Source organism: Dendrobates tinctorius, unplaced genomic scaffold, assembly GCF_039654945.1.
Source record: "Dendrobates tinctorius isolate UK_male_01 unplaced genomic scaffold, ASM3965494v1 ptg000135l, whole genome shotgun sequence".
In the NCBI taxonomy this organism is placed as follows: domain Eukaryota; kingdom Metazoa; phylum Chordata; class Amphibia; order Anura; family Dendrobatidae; genus Dendrobates; species Dendrobates tinctorius.
In genome coordinates this window covers 1,371,941-1,393,663 of record NW_027361803.1, presented here as the reverse complement: position 1 = coordinate 1,393,663, position 21,723 = coordinate 1,371,941, and the positions used below count along the sequence as shown (strand labels likewise).

The 21,723-nt window shown below is 43.8% G+C and overlaps 1 protein-coding gene across 15 annotated transcripts in view; it reads left to right on the top strand.

Annotated features, from left to right (window-relative positions):
- The window catches only part of TCF4 (transcription factor 4), a 552,151-nt gene that overhangs the window by 250,847 nt on the left and 279,581 nt on the right, over positions 1–21,723 (top strand). For all 15 annotated transcript variants that reach the window (XM_073543843.1, XM_073543847.1, XM_073543839.1 and 12 more), the window contains one exon: positions 16,602–16,666. In XM_073543843.1, coding sequence (XP_073399944.1) covers positions 16,602–16,666 — 65 coding nt within the window. The remainder of the gene's footprint in view (positions 1–16,601; positions 16,667–21,723) is intronic.

Below are 21,723 nucleotides of genomic sequence, written 5' to 3'. Positions count from 1 at the left end.
AAGCTGCGGGCCCGCCATGAAATAGTTTGCCGGACATCCGCTCACTTCTCCTACAGCCTTTATCACAGTGATTTATTCCGGCTGTCATCAGAGGGTGGTGATTAAAGAAACTGGTAAGTGACCTCAACGCCACCCCCTGATGATGTCCCGTTTCGGGGAATGTAATAGAAACGTCACAGGAAACAAAGTTAAAAAAAAAAGCAGATGTAGTGAGAAGGATAGATAAATTTAACATAAAGCAAATTACAAAAGTGGTTAGAGATGAAAAATAAAGGGGGTATTTTAGGTATCGGACAACCCCTTTAAGCCTTGAGTATTCATTAGCTGAACTGAACAATACATATTTAGGCATGGGCTCTGTGGCCAAGCTTCTAGGATGCTAATAATCATAGTAGATATCACAGGCATTGCAATGAGATTTTTAGTCATCTTAAAGAATTACTTCCTCTTAAGATATAAAGAGGACTCGTTGTTTGCCATAGATTTTTATGTACCTGATGTAAATACCACTCGTCTCCTGTATCCAGCATTGGTGAACTGATTTTCAGCTTCCAGATTATGGCCCCCACAATGCTCACTGGAACATTCAGTAGTTTAGTAATCCTTCTGTAACCAATGCCAACAGTATATTTGGCAACAATAAGGTTGTGAAGGTCTTGAGACAGTTCACTGGTTTTACCCATCACAATATGTTTCTTGTGTGGCACCTTGGTAATGAGACACCTTTATATAGGCCATAAGTTGAACCAGCTGATATTTCTTTTCACTATATTTCAGCTGGTGTCAGGACATTCCATAGATTTTTGCATCTCTCTTTCTTCATGTGTTCAATACTTTTTTCCTGTGTCATTTCTCATTATTACACATAGCTTAATTTATGGACATCTATGGTTTGATTCCTTTGCCTGTGTGGATTGCATAGGCTGAGCACAGAATGTCCTTCTGCTTAGTCCTCCTGAGATCAGATGTGATCAGTGGAGAAACCCATTGTTATTTCCTATACGACGCCACCACAGGTTAAACAAAGTGTTGCATGGTGTACTGTAAGAGTGGGAAACACTTTGTAGCCTCTAACTACTCTAAGTAACAGATTTGGGACTCCTAAATCCCTAATATGGCATTGATAATATATCAGAAAACTCCTTTACATCAGCTACTTATCTAACATTGTTTTGTCCAATAACCAAATGTAAAATCTGCAGCATTTTTGTCCCATGTGAATATACTCCTATATTCCCCCAAGTCTACAGGAACATCCAACTCTGATCTAATGGCTGAAGGTGGTCATCCAGTTTGGGGGTTACTGATTAGGGTTTGCTTATACATGTCATAATAATTTATATATTGGATACAAACCGAAGCTTCCCCTTTAAAAGACCCCACAATGTAGGGATGGTTTATAGATAGATATTCTCATCCTATAGTAAGTGATCGCTTCCAACTTCGAGCCGAGTAAAGCTACAGACAACAATAGGGACGGGTTTTTTTTACAAGTGTATTTCCAGAGTGAAAATAAACATGTACTTTTCGAGTTTCCTATTATGTGGTCTCTTAGGAACAGAAACTAAGTACCAGAAATTATCACATTAGCCTGCCGGAATACACTGGGGCTTTGCATTAAGCATGCATTTTATATTCCTAGTAACATTATGCTGGAGGGCAGGCTAACCACAGCCAACTACAGGGAATCCTATGGAAGCTATAAAACAATTCTAGTCAGATGATCAGCGGAACATTACATATATCTTAAAATATCTCCAAATCCACACTCAATTTACGTCCCGTTTTATAAAGTTTTCATTATATAATTTATGGATTATTTAAGTCTCCACATGGGTTGTCCACTTTTCACAATCCCTTTTTTTTTTAAGAAGGATCCTTTGAAAATATTCTGAATATCAGAATGTTTTATTACTGAAAACAGTTGTAATCTGTCAAGATAAAGAAGAGCAAGTGTTGCATTTCCCTGCAGTGCCCCCGCAGGAGAAATTAAGTATTACATGGTGTGTTCTTTTTTTTAAATGTTGTTCCAGCTCTTTATAAATGTAACACTTTATTTAGTCATCAAAGTGGATTTGAGGTAACACAGAGAAAAAAGAATCTGCAACGCATTTTGAGTGTTGACCGGCGTTCGAAACGAGTTGCCGATTCTCTTTTCCCTGTTTAACTTGGAATCCCCTTTTAATGATGACTAAATAAAGTTTTACATTTATAAAGAGCTGGAACAACTCTGCTCCATTCTTGATATTACTTACGTATGGTCAGTGTGAAGTTCTCTGCCCCGGCATACCTCTAGCCTCTATGGTGGCTTCGATTTTTGTTTTTTGTCCAATATTTGATTAAATCTGAAGATTTAGCAACCTAAACTCATGTTGGAAAAATAACAGACATATAGACAGTTTTTCCCTAATTCTCCCATATCTTTGGTTTTGGCTTGTTCTTCACCACACAAGTAGAAAAGACCTCTCGTTAATCTGTACAGTGATGGCCACTTTCACACATTTAACCATTTGTATAATGGAAACGACACCCAGAGCTTCGACTGTCGATCTGAACCTCAGTATATAGAGCTGTTACATGATGATTTGTTGTGGTTTATAGAGCTGAAATTCTCAGGCTCCTGGTCCGGTGTCCTCATCGGTACTCCAAAGCAGCCCGGACAGTCCAAAACTTCTATTGGCACTTGAATGCCGGCATCCTGAACGCCTCTTTTCATCCCACTAAGTCATGACTTGTGCTGCGGGGGTCTAGTAAATATGAGAGGTCTCCATTATGTTGGTGTTTGAATTATCGAGGTGATTCACATTGCCATGTTCCGGCTGCAACAGAGTACCGAGGTGAAGACCATGCCAGGGTCCTTCAAAACTTTTTTGTTCAGATCTACCTCCTACCTAGCTCACCATATACTAACTTCCAGTTCGCCTTATGGTGGGCTGGTGCTCATTGAAATAAGCCAAGCTTAACAGGCACATCTTAGGTGTAAACTATACAGACAGGGACAGGTCAGCAGTTTTAAGGAATCCAGACATCTTCAGTGACTGTCGAAGGAATGTGTGTTCCACCTGAACACCCATACCCATGCGTGCTCAATAGAGGATGGAAGTAAACCATTACCTGACACCTCTATCAGTGGCTCATCTCCAATGGACAAAATGATTAAGCACATTGGAATTCAACATGCCCAATCCTTCGCTCACTCAATATTCAAGATAGTCGGTGGTTCGAGTTTGCTCGACTTTGCTCTTACTCGTATCGGCATCTTAAGACTCTGAAGGAGAATTTCACCCTGTCTTAGAATCTCAGAAGACAGCGAGTCAGCATCAATGTTGTTGGATGGAGTCCTAGTCATTATAGTTGTACATATACCTCTTCCTTTTTGTCCTTTCCCATCCCTTGGTTGAACTTTTTACACACTTGTCTTTTGCACAGCCGTATACTATCATAGCTGTGCCTTTAAAAAGTCGACACTGATAATAATAAAGTGAACTTTGGTTAAACTTTTTTATATTTTTTAAAATTCCTTACAAGTCAGAAAATTATGGTGAACTGGTCCTGAGACCCCCTGAAAAGACCACTCAAAAGCACACAGCTTTGGCTTGAGCAGCTGCGAAGAATGGAGTACAAGCTCATTGGAAAGTCTATGGTTTCGGTACGTTGCTTTTTGTGGGTGTTAAAGCAGGAGCTGCGCTCTTCTGCCTCCTGAGCAATGCATTTCTAAGCGGGCTTTTGATAAGTTAGCTAAAATTGTTTATCAATGAAAAGACCCCCCTGAAGCACCCAACTCCTGCCCGAGCGCACATACAGAGCAGAATACAAGCCGAAAGCCTTGTGCTCCGTACTCCGCTCTGTTCGCGTTCTCAGGCACGAGTTGTGCTCTTCTGCCTCCAGAGCACTTCTGATCAGTTTTTTGTGCGTCTAAAGTCAAGACCTGGACATCCACCTATCTACAAGAAATTTAAGGACCCAAAAATTCTAAAACATATGACCAAAGTTTAGTTATTCTTTAACCCTTAATTAAACATTTGACTTTTTTTTTAGGACTGTAATATTTTTGCTATTATTTTTGAGGGGCAAAAATGGAATTTGTAGTCAAGGCAACATGATGTTAGGAAGTCCTTAGCATGAAGAGTAGCTATATATTCTGCGGAGGACGCATACAATATATATAAATCAATGACCACGTCAAACCTCCATTGTGTATAAATGCCAAACTCTAGAGGTCTGACACTGGCGACTTTGTGTTCCTCGACCTCGGCACCGGACAGTAAACTTGCTGGAATCCTGGAAACGACATAAAATATGTGACGTGTCCTCTGCTCCTTCTGGGGTTCATCAATGCTCCTTTCTTCGCTGGGTAGGACCATAGTGTTATTTATATCACACACAAAAATAGTCATGGACCCGCACATGTAATACTCCTATTGTATCTAGCCGATTGGTATTTTTAAGAACATTTATGTTGTTTTCTATCCTGACGGCGGAAACGTTTTGTGCTGGAAAAAACTGATGACTTCTCATATGATAGAAGAGCATTTAGGCATCTGGGTCGAGGGGAAGAGGTGACTGCTGCTTCTGCGCCCTCTACAATTACACCCACATTTTGTATCAGTTGCAACTAAATTGTTATCAGTATTATTTTATTATTATGTACTGTGAATATAAATGCAGCTCAAAATTTTCAGATTTATATTTTTCTAAATATTTAGAAAACCAATGTATTATTTGCTTTACATTTCACAAATATTTGTTACTTTGTATTTGTATCCTATGAAATCCCAATAAACAACAAGTTTGTGGCTGTAAAGCGAAAAAATTTGGAAAAGTTCACCACCAGCACAATAGTGAGTGCAGCTCTGGGGTATAATACAGGATGTAACTCAGGATCAGTAATGTAATGTATGTACACAGTGACTGCACCAGCAGAATAGTGAGTGCAGCTCTGGAGTATAATACAGGATGTAACTCCGGATCAGTAATGTAATGTATGTACACAGTGACTGCACCAGCAGAATAGTGAGTGCAGCTCTGGAGTATAATACAGAACGTAACTCAGGATCTGTACAGGATCAGTAATGTATGTACACAGTGACTCCACCAGCAGAATAGTGAGTGCAGCTCTGGAGTATAATACAGGATGTAACTCGGGATCAGTACAGGATAAGTAATGTATATGTGGCGCCCCTGAGGCTCGGTCGCCACAGAGGTACTGCACCTTCTCCTAAGGTGTAGTGCCCCACCATCTAGGTAACCACCATCTAGATGTCTAACTTTTTGACAGTTAGAGTGATCAATGAGTGGAACAGGCTGCCACGAGAAGTGGTGAGTTCTACTTCTACTTCAATGGAAGTCTTCAAACAGAGGCTGGACAGACATCTGACTGGGATGATTTAGCGAATCCTGCTTTGAGCAGGGGGTTGGACCAGATGGCCCAGGAGGTCCCTTCCAACTCTACGATTCTATGATTCTATGATTCTATTAGAAAAAACTTTTTTTTTTTTTGACAGTAAGGTGGGAACTCCCTACCACACTCCAACACCTGCATCCCACACACAGGATAGTTCAGCAGGGACACCTTGCAGCTTCAGGCTGGGGGTAGCAGAGCACGCTTCGTGGAACCCTGCTTCGTAACACGAGATGTGCTGGGAGGTGGGTGGCGTTAGTATAAAAAGAATGGGAAAGATAGAATTACAGGTTAGTCCCTTAGGGGGGCCGTCAGAGAGAGTTAGGTCAGTCTGACTGGAGGGGAGTCTGGAGTCCGTCCCTGAGGGGGACAGGCTGACACAAGGTCAGTCGGGAAGGAAGCCACTCAGACAGGAGTGAGGGTCCCTGGAAGAAAGAAAGAGAAGAAAGAGTGCTGCAGCTGCCTCAGTGACCTGAGACAGCTGGCACGGGAAAGAGAGAGAGAGAGAGACATAGAACATTTGCATTTCCATAAGAGAGAGAGAGACAAGTATGGAACGAAGTGGAAGGAGAACAGAGAGGAGTGGGTTGGATAGGAACCCTGCCTATAGGTTCTCAGCGCACGGCCGGGGCCCGGTCCCCGAGGTTGTATGGACACTTATGGTTCTACAGCAGACACCGGTGGAGTAGTTGGCTGTAAATGCACTACTCCCATCCAAGACTTGGGACACAACAGCGAAATGGATAGAGAGCCAGGATTCAGGAGAAGGGAGTCCCCGAAGCAGGCTACAGCTGTCTGTCATACAAGTGAGAGAGTTGTTAGGAACATCGGACAGGAGGAACTTTAGAGAACCACGGTGCTGGAGCTCTTCACACCAATAGGTGCTATAGAGGAGTCCTTCAGCAAAGGCACATGTTGGAGGGGTGCTGGCGGGGAAAGCCCTACCTTGCCTGGAGGTTGGCTGGGCCTCGGTCCCGGAGGACACGGTACCGAAGCGGGTACCTGTGTGCACTACTAACTGTGAGTAAAGCTTTGAAACTGCAAGTCCTGGTGTCCTCCATTCATTCCCGCATCAGCACCGCTACATTGGGGGTATCAACATCTACACCATTCTGTGCCCCTACTCCTCCATCGCACCTATACACTGTCCTGGGACTACAGCTCCACATGTGGGGAGATACATCATCTTAGCTGCATCACACCATCAGTCCCAGTGGATCTGCAAGCAGCATTGGCTTACCATCTTACTTGCCAAATACCACGGGTGGCGTCACGAACTTTATATTACAACCAAACACCACTGCCATTGATATTGGGGCCCAGGGCAACGGACCGGGTCACCGCTGCTGTGACACATCATCCCCCTGACACCGGCCCGGTACCGAGTACCCCACAGCCCTGGGTGAAGCCAGGGGGGGTGACCCATATGTACACAGTGACTGCACCAGCAGAATAGTGAGTGCAGCTCTGGAGTATAATACAGGATGTAACTCAGGATCAGTACAGGATCAGTACAGGATCACTAATGTAATTGTCACGGCCCCAGCCCTTACCTCGTCCCCTGCGCACACATCCCGGCGCGTTCCTGCTCTCCGGTGCGTCCCCGCGCCCGGCCTCCGGTTCCCTCGGCGTCGGGCACCTGCGCACTGCCGTCCTCCTGCCGCGCAGCCTCCTGGGTAGTGTGACGCGCATGGCCCCGCCTCCAACATGGCGGCGCCCATCGCTGCTTATGGCCGGCGTCTGGACTGGTAAGACGCCTGTCTACGATTTCGGTGACGCTGTCTCTTGGCAGCGGTCTCTGTGTCTCAGGCCCCCCATCCTAACGCTTCTGTCTGCGCTGTCCTCTGTGTCTCTGCTTGTTTGCCTTGCCACTGCTAGTGCTGTCTCTGATCTTCCCTGCTTGTCTGCCTTGCAGTACGCTCAGTGTTATATCAGTGCCTCCTCTTTTGCAGTCTCCGGCCCTTGCCACCCGCTGCGCTCCGGTCCTGCTTCCTGCCCATTATCCGCGGTCTCTGTGGTCCCTGTGCTCCGTCTTCGGACCTGCCTGTGCCTCCACTCCAGACTTAAACCCCAGTCGTCCCTTTGGTTCCGGCTGTCGCGGTTCCATCCCCTGGGGGTCTGCCCCTAACACTCCCTGTATAAGGGGTGGTCCTCACCTGGGCGCTCGCCCTCGGGGGCTCTGGAGCCATGACCCAGAGGGTCCACTTCCGGGTTGCTCCTCCTTCCCTCTCTGCTACAGCAACCGTAACAGTAATGTATGTACACAGTGACTGCACCAGCAGAATAGTGAGTGCAGCTCTGGAGTATAACAGAGTTTATCAGATAAGATCAATGAACTAGTTGATACAATCTGTTATTTCCAAAAAGATGAGAGGTGGCACTCACCAGATTAAAATCCATGCTTTGTTAGTCCAACTTGTAAAACTACATCTTCAGCTGGAGGGAGGGCAAGGGAGTGCGAGGAAGACGGCCGTTTCGCGCTGAACAGCACTTCTACGGGTCAGTGCCATTAGAAGCGCTGTTCAGCGCAAAACGGCTGTCGTCCTCACACTTGTAATTTTACAAGTTGGACTAATAAAGCATGGATTTTAATTTGGTGAGTGCCACCTCTTTCATCTTTTTGGACATTGTACTACTGTTTTTTCTCTGGTGAGCAACCTGAGATTTGGGTAATTGTATCTAAGCGGTCATTTTTGATCAGCTGTGTGCATCTTTTTCTGACGAGCTAGCGGCGGTGCTTGCTTTCTTGAACTTCATGACAATCTATGATTTACTTCATCCTTTGTTCTTGCACTTAGCCCGTCGGTCACTTCAGGATCATCATTTTTTTGGAGGAGTCTGATTCTATTAATCCAGAGCACAGATACCTCCAAATAGGCCAAGTCTCTATATGACTGCCAGCCTAAATTTTCTCGTTTACAATAAAGAGAATTTTTCAGGTAAAGATCACATTAATTACTCGTGTTTGGCACTGGCAGTTTTCCTGCGATTTTTTTTTTTTTTTTTTTTCCATCCAACACCCCATTTCGCATTATGTGGAGGGGGTGCTATGATATTTTCCAAAGCCGCATGCTTCAGGCCTTTCCATTAATGAATATGATTGGGATATAAAGTGTGACCTTTATGTTATAGTCTGGAGGAGCAGACAGCAGCCTTCAGAAAGCATCAGATCATTAAGGCTGGCACGGATCCTCTGCAGGATTTGGGCCCGGTTCAAATCCCCGCTTCACTGGTGTAGAACTTAGTAATGGGTGGCAAAAGTCCAACCCAATTTCTCTTTCCCAGGTGTCATTTCCATCATGATGCTGATCATGAAGGAAGCTTACTCCGGGGAAGTGCGAAAAAAAAAATAAAAAGGAAAAAAAACCCGACTCTCGTGCAGCTTGTTACCCAGAATGCCGTCAGGAGGCTCCGTGATTGATTAAGCTCCGTTCTCACCGATAAGTGTCACGGTGACACGGGCGGCGCACAGCTGCTGTCTCATAAACAGGTGGACGCTTTAATGAACAGCTTTGTTTTGCTACAGAATAAGTCATATTTACAGGAGCACAATGTATCCTCCAGAGCGGGAACCAGGGAAGATGGGTTGGCGGACAGTCGCTCGGGTCCGTTGTACTTTTTATTACTCAGGAATGGGCCCCAATGATCAGATAAAAATAATCAAAATTCATTATAGGAACTCTTTGACTCAAAGCTGTTATTTCCCTCTAAGCTCACTGGCAGAGAGGTATCATGTGATCTCTGCAATTAGCATAGAAAGGACAGCTTCACACAGGATATTGGCAGAGAGGGATCATGTGGCCTCTCTGTCATACGTCTGGGTTTGAACCCCTGAGCTTGTGCTTCTCTGTCTGGTGAGCCACAAGCAGATTCTTCTTTTCTCTGAGTTTTTAGTTTCTGTTTTTCCTGCTGCAGTCTTTTGAGGGTAATAGGTCTTTTTATTTGCTCATTTGTCTGCCCTATCACCTTTTGGGTGAAGCTTTATATTTTTTCCCCCTGCTGGTATTTTCTGCTTGGTGATAGTATAATTTTGGTGTCCAGCCATACTGCTGTGGTTTAAACTAGTCATTGAAATAGCAGCAAGGGTTTATCTCTTTCTCACCCACAAAATTCTCCATGTTTCAGCACCACGCTACATCTCCTCCCTCATCTCAGTCTACCACCCGACCCATGCCCTTTCGTTCTGCTAATGAACTAAGATTAACAGCCTCAATAATCAGAACCTCCCATTCCCATCTCCAGGACTTCTCGCAAGCTGCGCCAATTCTATGGAATGCATTACCAAGGACACTTCGATCCCCAATACCCATGTGGAGACACAGCATTAACCAGATGTCTATTTTAGCAAACCAAGAAGAATAGACTGCTATCTGTATGTTGACATTTTATTTTAGGTGTTGGTCAAGAAAACAGACTTTTCCTTGGGTAAGCCTGTAATATTGACATTTCATATAGCATATTGTGCGCTTATCCTTGATGACTAGTGATGTTTACTCATATGCTAATTATGCATTGTGTTAGGCCAGATAGTTTGGTGACTTCGAAAACAGAGGAGGAAAAACTATTCAAATAGATTAAATAGTCATCTAATGCTACTTGATCTCATCTCCATTCTTAACCTCTATGTCAATACTGAATGAAGGACACTTGTTAAGTATAAAAAGAGGTTACATGCCTCTATACAGGGAGACAGAGAGAGACAGCCAGAGATTTTGCCAAGACATTCAGACATCCAGGGGACTGCTGCCAATACATCATGGCTCCATCACGAGGGACACGGATCTATCATTCTACGGGAAACAACCTCAGCCCCGGTTGGAAGGATACAGATCTGCTCTGTTGACCATCACTGAACCATGGTTACATTTGAAGAAAGCCAGGTTTGGCACCCGCAGGTCGCCTGGCTCCATGGAGATGTTCAGAGAAGCCAAGTTGTGACCCTCAGGTCAACTGGCCTTGTATCTCAATGGACTCTCATCTTCCTACGCTTGTCGTTGCCTCCTCTCTGTGTGCATGCCACAGGTGGGGAGTTCTAAAGTAACAGCTGCCATTATCACGGTGAGTGAGCAGAAGGATGAGACTCTGTAATGTGCACCATCTTGGGGTATTTTGCTGGGACTGTTCTACGTGTCATCTGCCTGTTTTGTGGTTCAATAAAGCATCATCACACTGTTTTACCCTCACCCTGTGTTGTCTGAGTAGTATTACGCCCACATTAAAGGGAGAGTGGGCGTTCGGCAGGACGATCACTGGTCCATGCGGTTTCACCTTGTCTCCACAACCGACAATTTTAAGCATGCCCTAAAAACGCATTTCTGTAGACTGGCCTATTGTCCCACCTCACTTATCTAACTATCCCTGTTTTGACAATACAAAATTTTCTTCAAAACTAGGACCCTCGTATCATCTCTTCACACACCCTACATGCGCTTAATAGCCCTCTGTGACTGTACACATACTTGTTGGTGACCGGTTCATGCAGCATTATGTGGACACCCTATTTGTTATATTGATGGTGGACCGCACAATGAAAGCAATTCTTGCCATCCACCTTTCGTGTCTCCCCTACTTCCTCATCGATTGTAAGCTTGCGAGCAGCAGGACCCCTCACTCCTCCTGGTATCTTTTATTGTCTGTACAAGTCCCCACTAAAATGTAAAGTGCTGCGAATATGTTGGCGCTATAGAAATAAAACGTTTACTTTCATCCTTGTGCTTTTTTTTCTTGAAAGTTCTCACAAGCAAAGTCCAACTATGATATAGGCAGTCGGGAATTCTTGGCTGTTATGAGAGATTTCGGGGAATGAAAGCAGCGGTTGGCCGGGGCTAGGCATAGAGTAACGGTCGTTACTGATCAAAAAAAATGTACTGTATGTTGATGCCACTAAGTGCTTGAATATTAGACAGGCCTGGTGGGCCCTCTTTTCTCTCGATTTGATATCTCTGTGACATATCTTCCTGGTACTAAGACTGCTAGGGTATGTGCACACATTGCAGATTTGCCTGTGGAATTTTCTGCACAGAATCTGCACCTCTTGGCAGAAAACGCAGATAAAAATCTGCGTGTTTTTGATGCGGATTTTCATGCGTTTTTTTCATGCGTTTTTTTCATGTGGATTGTATGCGTTTTTGTAAGCTAAATAAAGATATGTTGTTTAGCAAAAAAAAAGTTTTGTGATGTCATTTCTGTCCAACCTCTTTTACATTTGTCCAACCCACACTCCATTACACACACACATAGATATTATTTATAGATCTATCTATCTGTAGATCTGCACCAATGTTCCGCTAGTATTTATTTACCAGTGTTTAGCGTTATCTGATATATTATTTTGATTTTGTTGGTGCAAGCATTTATTATTTGTTTTCTGTTTGAGTTGGCGTCTTAAAAATATTGCCTTTATTTACTGACCAGGCATGAGTTGAAATGGCTGTCAGCCGTGTCTGGCACGTGAGCGCGTTGTTACCTTATTCTAAGATGGCGCGGCATGAATTTCAGGATGTAAATGCGCATGACCGGATAGCAACGTCCATCTATAGTTGAACTAGTTTCTATGACATGCGCATTACCTGTTGCTGGATGCCGTTTTTTGGTGCAATGTGTCAGGACGGGGTGAGTCATGATGTATGACTTTGCACAGCTGGTCTTAATGATCAATTACTTTATATACATGTTTTGTATATTATATTATATATTTTTGCACGATATTTTGCACTCTGTCACTTTATATCATTGAGCTATATTGCACTTTTGTGTAAATTTATTATTATAAATTGCTACTGAATACTTGTTATTTGGGTTGCCTTAAATACTGAGCATATGCACTATTGTAACTCTGGCGCCCCTGAGGCTCAGTCGCCACAGAGGTACTGCACCTTCTCCTAAGGTGTGGGTGCCCCACCATCCAGGTAAGTTGGAGGCTCCTGACCACGCTCCAACACTCGCACCCCACACAATAGAGTATTTCAGCAAAACCACATTGCGGCTCCTTGCTTAGAGAGAGGCAGAGCACCTTTGGTGGTTCCCTGCTTGGAGCACTAGACGTGCTGGGAGGTGGGTGGAGTTTGGAATACAATAAAAGAGCGGGACGGTTCCAGGACTGAGGTTCAGTTGGGTTGAGTTGAGTTCAGAGGTGGAGTAGGAGAGAGAAAGCCACTCGGGAGGAGTGGGGATCCCTGGAAGAGCTGCCTCAGTGATCTGAGCCAGCTGGCACAGGAAAGGAAAGAAGGAGAAGGACATTGAACCGAAGCCTGAGCTTCCATAGAAGGGAAAAGGACAAGTACGGAACGTAGGAGTAAAAGAGAACAGAGAGGACGTGGGTTAGAGGATGAACCCTGCCTAGAAGTTCTAAGCGCAAGGCCAGGGCACGGTCCCCGAGGTTGTATGGACACTAATGGTTCTGCAGCATACACCGGAGGAATAGTGGGCTGTAAATGCACTACTCCCATGTAAGACTTGAGGGCACAACAGCAACACGGATAGAGAGCCAGGATTTAGGAGTACAGAGTCCCCGAAGCAGGCTACAGCTGTCTGCCGTGCAAGTAGAGTTCTTGGGAACATCTGTCAGGAGGAACTCCAGTGTAACTCAGTACTAGGAGATCTTCACACTTAAAGGCTCTATAGAGGAGACGTTCAGAAAAGGCACATAAGTTGGCGGAGTGTGGAAGGGAGCATTCCATCTTGCCTGGAGGTTGACTGAGTCCCTGGCACTGAAGCGGGCACTACAGACTGTGAGTAAAGCTTTGGAACTACATGCCCTGGTGTCCTCCATTCCTTCCTGCGTCCGTCCGCCTGACACTGCTGCATCCCCTGCGCTAAACACTACACCATCTAAGTGTCTCCACATCTACACTGCCCTGGGACAGCGGCCCTGCCTGTGGAGGGCTATAACATCATTGCTGCACCACACCATCTGTCCCGGAGGATCTGTCTGCAGTGTCGGCTTAACACCTCCCTTGCCGAACACCACAGGTGGCGTCACGAACTATTAATTTAACTACATTCCACCATTCAACATCTTTCTATTACTTGGGCGCCCAGGTCCACGGTCCGGGTCACCGCTGCTGTGACACGTCCCACTGATACCGGCCCGGTACGGAGTACAACACGGCCCTGGGAGGGCAACCCATAACTGCTTGAGAAAGGTCTGCACTTGAGACCGAGACGTCGCCACATGGGCTATTAAAAAACACTTTTCTAAATCCATATGGTGTGCTGCCTCTATCTTTTTTGATTTTCTATTTACAAGGACTGGTATGTGCCTGTGAGGCTTTGCACCCTACTTTTTTCTGTGCTGTTGTTCTCTATTTTTTATATATCTATCCATCTCATTCCATCTATCCATCTCATTTCATCTATCTATCTATCCATCACATATCTATCCCAATATCTATCTATAGATAGATAGATATGGTATAGATAGATAAATAGACAGAATGAAATATATCTATAGATAGACAAAAAAAACACAGCAGCACATGTGCATGAACCTAGGCCATATGAAAACACAGAAAAATATTAAAAACATTACCGTATATACTCGTGTATAAGCCGACCCCCCCTAATTTTGCCACAAAAAACTGGGAAAACTTATTGACTCACGTATAAGTCTAGGGTGGAAAATGCAGCAGCTACTGGAAAATTTAAAAAATAAAAATAGATACCAATAAAAGTAAAATTAATTGAGACATCAGTAGGTTAAATGTTTTTGATATCCATATTGAATCAGGAGTCCCATATAATGCTCCATACAGTTCATGATGGGCCCCATAAGATGCTCCATAGAATAATATACCCTGTTGTAACCTGACTTCTGAGTTTGAAATAAAATCCGCAACGAGTACAAATAGCCTTAAGGCTGAATGCTTTATTACATCATTTTGTTCTGGAGTTGAGGGAAGAAAATCCAGTCAAAATTCTTAGTGAAGGGATAGTGGTGAGTGATCTAAGGATTGATTTCAGACAACGCATTGTGGAAGCTCAGGTTGGTGCATCGGATGGCTTGCCACCCCGCAAGCTTTTTGTGCCATCCTCGCTTAGCGCTGATCTTCTTAACAAAGTGCATGACTCTGTGCTGGCCAAACATCCCAGTTCCTCTGCCACCTGGACAGCTGTTTTCAGGTCCTTTTGGTGGTAGAGTCCTTGAAAGGATGCTGTTGAGTTATGCCCGTAAGTGCAGATTTTGCGCCAGGTCTAAAGCCTCTTGCCAGGTCCTTGTAGAGTTTCTTTTGCCTAACGAGGTTCTGTTTCAACCTTGGACTCATTTGCCCATGAATTTCGTCTCGGATTTGCCTAATTATGGTGGTAATACTGTAGTATGGGTGGTGGTGGACTGTTTCAGCAAGATGGTTCCCTTGATTCCTCTACTAAAATGACCTTGACATTTATGGCTAAATCTGTTTTTTGGGTAGATACAATCCTAGAGACCTCAGAGTGTTACATATGGAAACTTTGGAGTACTTGCTATTCTCAGCTAATTGATACAGTCTGGATCAAAATTTTTGGGAAAATTCAGCATATTTGGCAAATTCAAGTTTTAGAAGATTCGCTCATTGCTATTATTGTATGATGTTATTTTGGTGTTATCTGTGGATAATTTTGGGCTATGTCAATATTTTTTCGGCTTTATATGGCATTTCCCTAAAATCTCAATACCTGTTCTGGTAAGCATGAGATGCACCTTAATCCCATGTAGTCTTAATCCAGGACCTGATGCATTCTGAAATCTTAATCTAGAAGAATAAGTATAGAAAACCTTCTCTGTTCCTCCAAGTCCAAGCTCCCTGATGTCCATCATGGAAGTCTTTGACACGTGTTCAGTCTCCGAAATGACTAGACCGGATTCCATTATGTCGGCTGAGATATTTTATATGTTGATGAACCCAGGTGATGTTATAAAGTTATACATCCCCCGTTGGCACTGGTGCACCCATCCTCCCTCTCCAGCAACATATATCATCTTTTTATAGAATTGTTTTTTGGCTTCCGGAACCTGAAGGTTCCATTTTCCGTCTCTGCCGCACTCATTAAGTCTCCACTGAATATTTTAACACGTAATTTGCAGATTTCAGTTGATTACGTGTGGTTCAGGGGAAAAGGAGAAGTCACTATTGCTGGTGATCCATGAGACAATACATGCCTCTAAAGAAAATATTACCGCCAAACCATGAGCTTCATCCAGTGCACTGTGGTACACTTGCTCAGCGATTGCCTATGGCTTCTGTTTTCTGGGAGCACCTACAGAAAGTTTCCCCAGGAGTAGTAAGACATTTATTTGTACTGTGGTTGATGAGAGTTGCCACTTAAAGGGGTTGTCTGGTACTTCAATATTTATGGCCTGGGTTTACATTGATGGTTTATCCTTACTAACAGGGCCCCAACCTACCAGGCACCATTTAAAATACTGGAAAAAAGAACATTTGTGTTTGTTAAGGCACTGGGGTTCCAATGCGGCTTGTTCCCCTGTGCCCCAATGGTTATGCCCCTGGACACTGACAGACATGTACGGAGAGTCCTGTGCAGAAAAGGCGACACTCCACATACCCAGGAGTACTTTTCCAAGCATAGTAGTTGCACTGTCATTGAGGAGGAACAGCTTGGAAGAGCAGTACCTAGATATTTACTATGTCAATGTTTGCAGGAAAGCATTTAAGTGATCAGAGAGGGAGGAGAGGGGAGGAGCTGAACAGTCTTTATCCCCCATTGTCAGTACAGGATCTTTGGTTTTCTGCCTCCAGTTTCATAATAAGAGTGTATCACTGCCCTCTGACAATAATGTCAGATTGTGGAAGCCTCACACCTGCAGCTCCCACTGATCAGCATCAGAAGTATACAGTGTATAGAACCGCAACAACAAAGCTCCGTACACCATGTAGTGACCTTCTCAGGTTCTGCAGCTGAGCTCCCATTGAAGTGAATGTGATTTGAGCTGCAGTACCCAAGAATGGCCACTATGCTGTGTACAGAGCTATGCAGTGGCGGCTCTGTGTGAATCCAACCACAGCAGGACCTGCAGACAGCTGATCAAGGAGGGCGCCTGGTGTCGGTCCTGCACTGATCTGATCCTATGATCGGCCACCAGTATCAGAGTGCCGGACAACCCCTTTAATCACATGCTAACATCTGAGGCTGTCGTCTGGGGGAAGCATGATATAACCAATGAGGTAGACTAACATGTTGCTTTATATGTTGTCTTTTACAGGTAAATCCGATAGGTCATCATACACGTGCTATGGGAGAGACTCAGAGATACAGGGCTGTCATCAGGTAAGACGGATCAATCATGAAATATCTCTATATGTGGCACTGCCTCATTGTGCTCGGTACAGTCAGAGCCCTAATTACGCTTTTTGAAAATTCAAGTGCACCCTAAATTATCAATAGTGTCCGTACCCTTGTCCTAATGTCCAGCATCAAAATGACAACTGATGGTGAATAATCACTATAAAAGGATGCACCATGGTAAGGGACAGATGCTGTAGCTTAGGGAGAGTCCTGTCAATCAAGCCATTCTGGGTGGGAAGAAGCGGGTGGAGATCCGCCCAGGTGACTCTTGTCCTCATTTCTGGTTCATTTTTAAACTGTTTTCTCTGAAATCCTGCAATGTCTCAGAGTAAAACCTCGATGTCTGCAATGAGGGGCCTGTCCATGAGCCACATTACCAGCAATCAGGGAGTCGAGAAGCCGAGTTACTGCTCCAGACCTGACGATCACACGATCAAGTGCTGGGTCGCTGATAACCTCTGCTGTGCACAGTGAGTCTGTGATATTCTGGAATTGTAGCTTACGTGTCAGCGCTACTGCTCCAAAGGAATTCAGCAAAAAAAAGTACTTTTAAAAAGTCTCCAATAGAGCTCTTAGGACCTTGTTAGGGGCAACTGGGTACAATAAAAAAAGAAATAAAAATAAAAATATTCTATATATTGCTACAGCTATCCTAAACCACAGCTGTAGCCCCAACCTCAATATTGCAAAAGTTAACCTCACCTATACAAACAATAACTGGAAATTTAAAAAAAAACAAAACCACAGAACATCATCCCTATTCCAGACCACAAGTGTAACCCTGCCCTCTGATAACGGCAAAAAGAGCATTAAAAAAATATTTTTAGAAGCTCGTACTCTTAAAAAAGCAAGAAAAAAACTGGACTTATCAACTTGATTTTTTAAAATTCTCCCTTGAGATCAAAACATTACAAAACGGTAAAAAAAAAAAAAAAAATTAAGCCCCGTGTATCATGTGAAAATAAAGGAAGAATAACTCGGACACGTCTCCGTGATTGTGTGCTGGCCGCTCAGGCTGCAAAACTATCCGGATATGTGAACGGCTCCATAGACTATAACAGGTACCAATGCCATCCATGAAAAACACCGATAAGACTCAAAAGAACTGACGACTTAGGCTAGTTTCACATTTACGTTTCAGGGCGCAGCGACGGCCTGCGCACGGCCGCCGCTAAGCCCCGCCCCCTGCTCCGCCTACCGGCGCATGACACTGCATGCGTCCCCTATCTTTATCACTGGGGACGCAGGCCGTGCGCAGCATGCGTTTGGCGGCGCATGTGTCCTTTTGACGGTGCGCCGACCAGCGCCAAACGCAACCTGTTGCAATTTGGTTGCGCTCGGCGCACCGTCAAAAGGACGCATGCACTGCCAAACGCATACTGCGCACGGCCTGCGTCCCCAGTGACAAAGATAGGGGACGCAGGACGAGCTACCGGCGGAGGCGCGGTATGGGGCGGGGCTTAGCGGCGGCCGTGCGCAGGCCGTCGCTGCGCCCTGAAACTCAAATGTGAAACTAGCCTTAATGAGCCCTTCACCTGTGGGCACGATGAGTTTTTTTTTAAGGAGGTTTCAAGCTGATTCAGTACAAACATATATATATATATATATATATATATATATATATATGATGGCAAATGCTTGAAATTTGGCACTGTTCAATCAAAAAAACACTTTAGAGAAAAAAAAAAAAACTGTTCAGGAATAGAAAAAAAAACTCTAAAGAAGGAGCATTACTGTTGTCGCCTGAAAAACTCTTCATTTTTAAAGGCCATCTGCGCTTTCTATAGCCTCATGGTCCAATTTAAGGACCAAAGGAATGCATGCAACAGAAGAACGGTCAGCAATATGGATCAGCACGCGGAGACGGTCACATCTGCATTTTGCACGTGATTGACCTGGGGATTTTTTTGGATCCGACCTTACTTATATAAAACCGCCCTATTAATGAGCCCCTAAGAACTAAATCAGGACAGATGACCAAATCTGGGTTCCCTTCCTCCAAGGACCTCTTAGAAGGCCGTGGTAGCCAATATTTGGCCACTTTAACTTTTTTTTTTTCCATAAAAATAGGGAACCCCGTAGGGAAGACGTCATATCTAAGCAATGAAAGGAGGACCGCTCTGGACGGAGGAAGCCTCGTCTTGCACGAAACAAAGAATTTAAGAGCAAAAAAACAAAATGTAAAAATCGTTCACAAGGCAAAATCTTCTGTTTTATTTGACAACGGCCATAAATTAACTCCTAGGGTTTCTTGTGGAAATAGACTTGTGGAAAAGGGATGAAAATGTCTGCAAAAAACCCGATTTGTTCGTTTTTTGTTTATTTTTTTAAATCTTTCAATTGTTTTTAGCTTAATGTCAAGGCCAACAAGCTCAATGCAGAATCCTCTCGAGGGATGTATCCATCAGCCTGAAAAAAGAAACTACGAATCTTTCCATAAAACGATTAAATGTCAAAAGCGCCGGGCCCCGTTCTCGCGCTGCGGTGCAAGTTCTGTCTGCCGTCTACACGCTTGTAACTCTTTGTCACACCTCATGCTACGTCGTTTCGAGACAATTGCTCTATTAGGACATTGTTGTTTTTTAGGTTTTATTATGCCTTTGTTTCATTTGGCAGTTGCACGTGAGTGTTATGTTGTTTGTCCCCTTTTATGAAAATACTACCCACATGCACATGGTTGGCGGTGATGCTGAACATAAGCTATTATCAAAATACCTCATTGTGTGGAGCGCATGGAGGGGGAGAAGGAAAAAGAAAGGCATGAAGGAATATCATCGTTGTGTGCCGACGATTCTCTGTGGATCGGGGCATAAAAAATTCAATTTTTTTTAATTTAAAACCATCCTCGACTATGAAATGCGCAATAGAAGCTGATTTATACATTGACCTTGGGTTGTTTGTGGCATTTCATAGACTGGTGGAAATCCATGCTTGCTCATCCAATAAAGGGGAGACCTTCCCGATTCCTGGAGGTCTTTCTTCCATGTCACTGTGGGTTCGTAGGTCCTCTAGTGATGGCAGCAAGGACCAGCATGTGTCCCTGCTGTGTGCGCAGGAGCATGTGCATGAAAGGATGTACAGACCCTAATGTTATAGGTAAGTGTTTCTCAACTCCAATCCTCAGGACCCACCAACAGGTCATGTTTTCAGGATTTCCTTAGAATTGCAGAGGTGATAATTTCATCACCTGGTGATAATTTCATCACCTGCTCAAGCATTAATTCTATCACCTATGCAATTCTAAGGAAATCCTGAAAACATGACCTGTTGGTGGGTCCTAAGGACTAGAGTTGAGAAACACTGTTATAGGTGAACCACCAACACTGCCATGACTTTCCCGAGTAATACAAGGCGTACGGTGGTTGGCGTTTAAAACTGTGGTTATTAGCATTGCTATGTAACACTAGCACTGTTATATGGTACTGTGAAAGTTCTCACGCGGCAGTGGTGCCGTGAGATCACCTGAGCTGATCACAGCACTCTCCACCCCCTGAAGAAGCCGGGATCCGGCGATACACTTGGAGCCATGTTTTCTAACCTCTGCCATTTACATTATACCTGTATAAATCTGGTGACTAAATTGCTTTAATACATAAGTTCCTCGGATTTCCTTCTGGGAGATGTTCCATTCCCTATTAAAGTATTTGATTTTTAATAGTATTTCACATTGTAGAATCTAAATGATGATCTGTTTATACCGTACACAGTTTCTATGTGGATATTTAATAAAAATTGCTCTATTTTTACTTTGATGTGCCAACCGTTTACCTAGTATCATTTATTACTTTTGCCGTCTCATGGGTATTGCATTACAAGGAGTGGTTTATCCTTTAACACCTTAACCCCCGGAGGTATTTTTGTTATTGCGTTTTCTTTTTTTTACTCCCATGACTTTTTTTTATTTTTCGGTCAATATGGCCGTGTGAGGGCTTGCTTTTTTTGCGGGACAAGTTGTACTTTTGAATGACACCATTGGTTTTACCATATCATGTTCTAGAAAACAGGAAAGAAATTCCAAGTCCTGTAAAATTGCAGAAAAAAAGTGCAATCCCGACACTTGTTTTTTTTTTTTTTGGCTTTTTTGCTAGGTTCACTAAATGCTAAAACTGACTTGCTAATATGATTCTCCAGGTCATTACGAGTTCATAGACACCAGACATGTCTAGGTTCTTTTTTATCTAAGAGGTGAAAAAAAAATCCAAACTTTGTTAAAAAAAAAAAAAGAGGGGGGCATTTTCCGAGACCCGTAGCGTCTCCATTTTTCGTGATCTCAGGTTGGGTGAGGGTTTTTTTTTTGTGTGCCGAGCTGATGTTTTTATCGATATCATTTTGCATATTGGTGCAGATACAATGTTTTGATCGCCCGTTATTGCATTTTAATGCAATGTTACTGTGACCAAAAAAATGTAATTCTGGCGCTTTTACTTTAATTTCTCGCTACGCCGTTTAGCGATCAGGTTAATCCTTTTTTTTATTGCTAGATCGGCCAATTCTGTACGTGGTGATACCAAATATGTGTGTATGTTTGATTTTAATTTAATTGTTTTATTCTGAATGGGGCAAAAGGGGGGTGATTTGTACTTTTATTTTTTTTTATATTTTTAAAAACATTTTCTTTTGCCATGTTTCAATAGTCTCCATAGGAGACAAGAATATGCTACAACCCGATCAGCTTAGGTACATACAGGCGATGATCAGATCGCCTCTATATAACAAATTTACCCAGTTGCTATGAGCATCGACCACCGGGTGGCGCTCACAGCAAGCCATCACTAACAACCATAGAGGTCTCCAGGAGACCTCAGGTTGTCATGCCAACACACGGGTGACCCGCGATCAAGTGACAGGGGTTACCGGTGTGCATATTTCCGGCGAGATTGCCGGAAGCGCATGTTAAATGCTGCTGTCAGCGTTTGACAGCGGTATTTAACTGGTTAATAGCAGTGGATGGATCGCGATTCCACCCGCGGCTATTGCGGGCACATGTCAGCTGTTCAAAATAGCTGACATGTCCTGGGAAAGATGTGGGGTCATTGCCG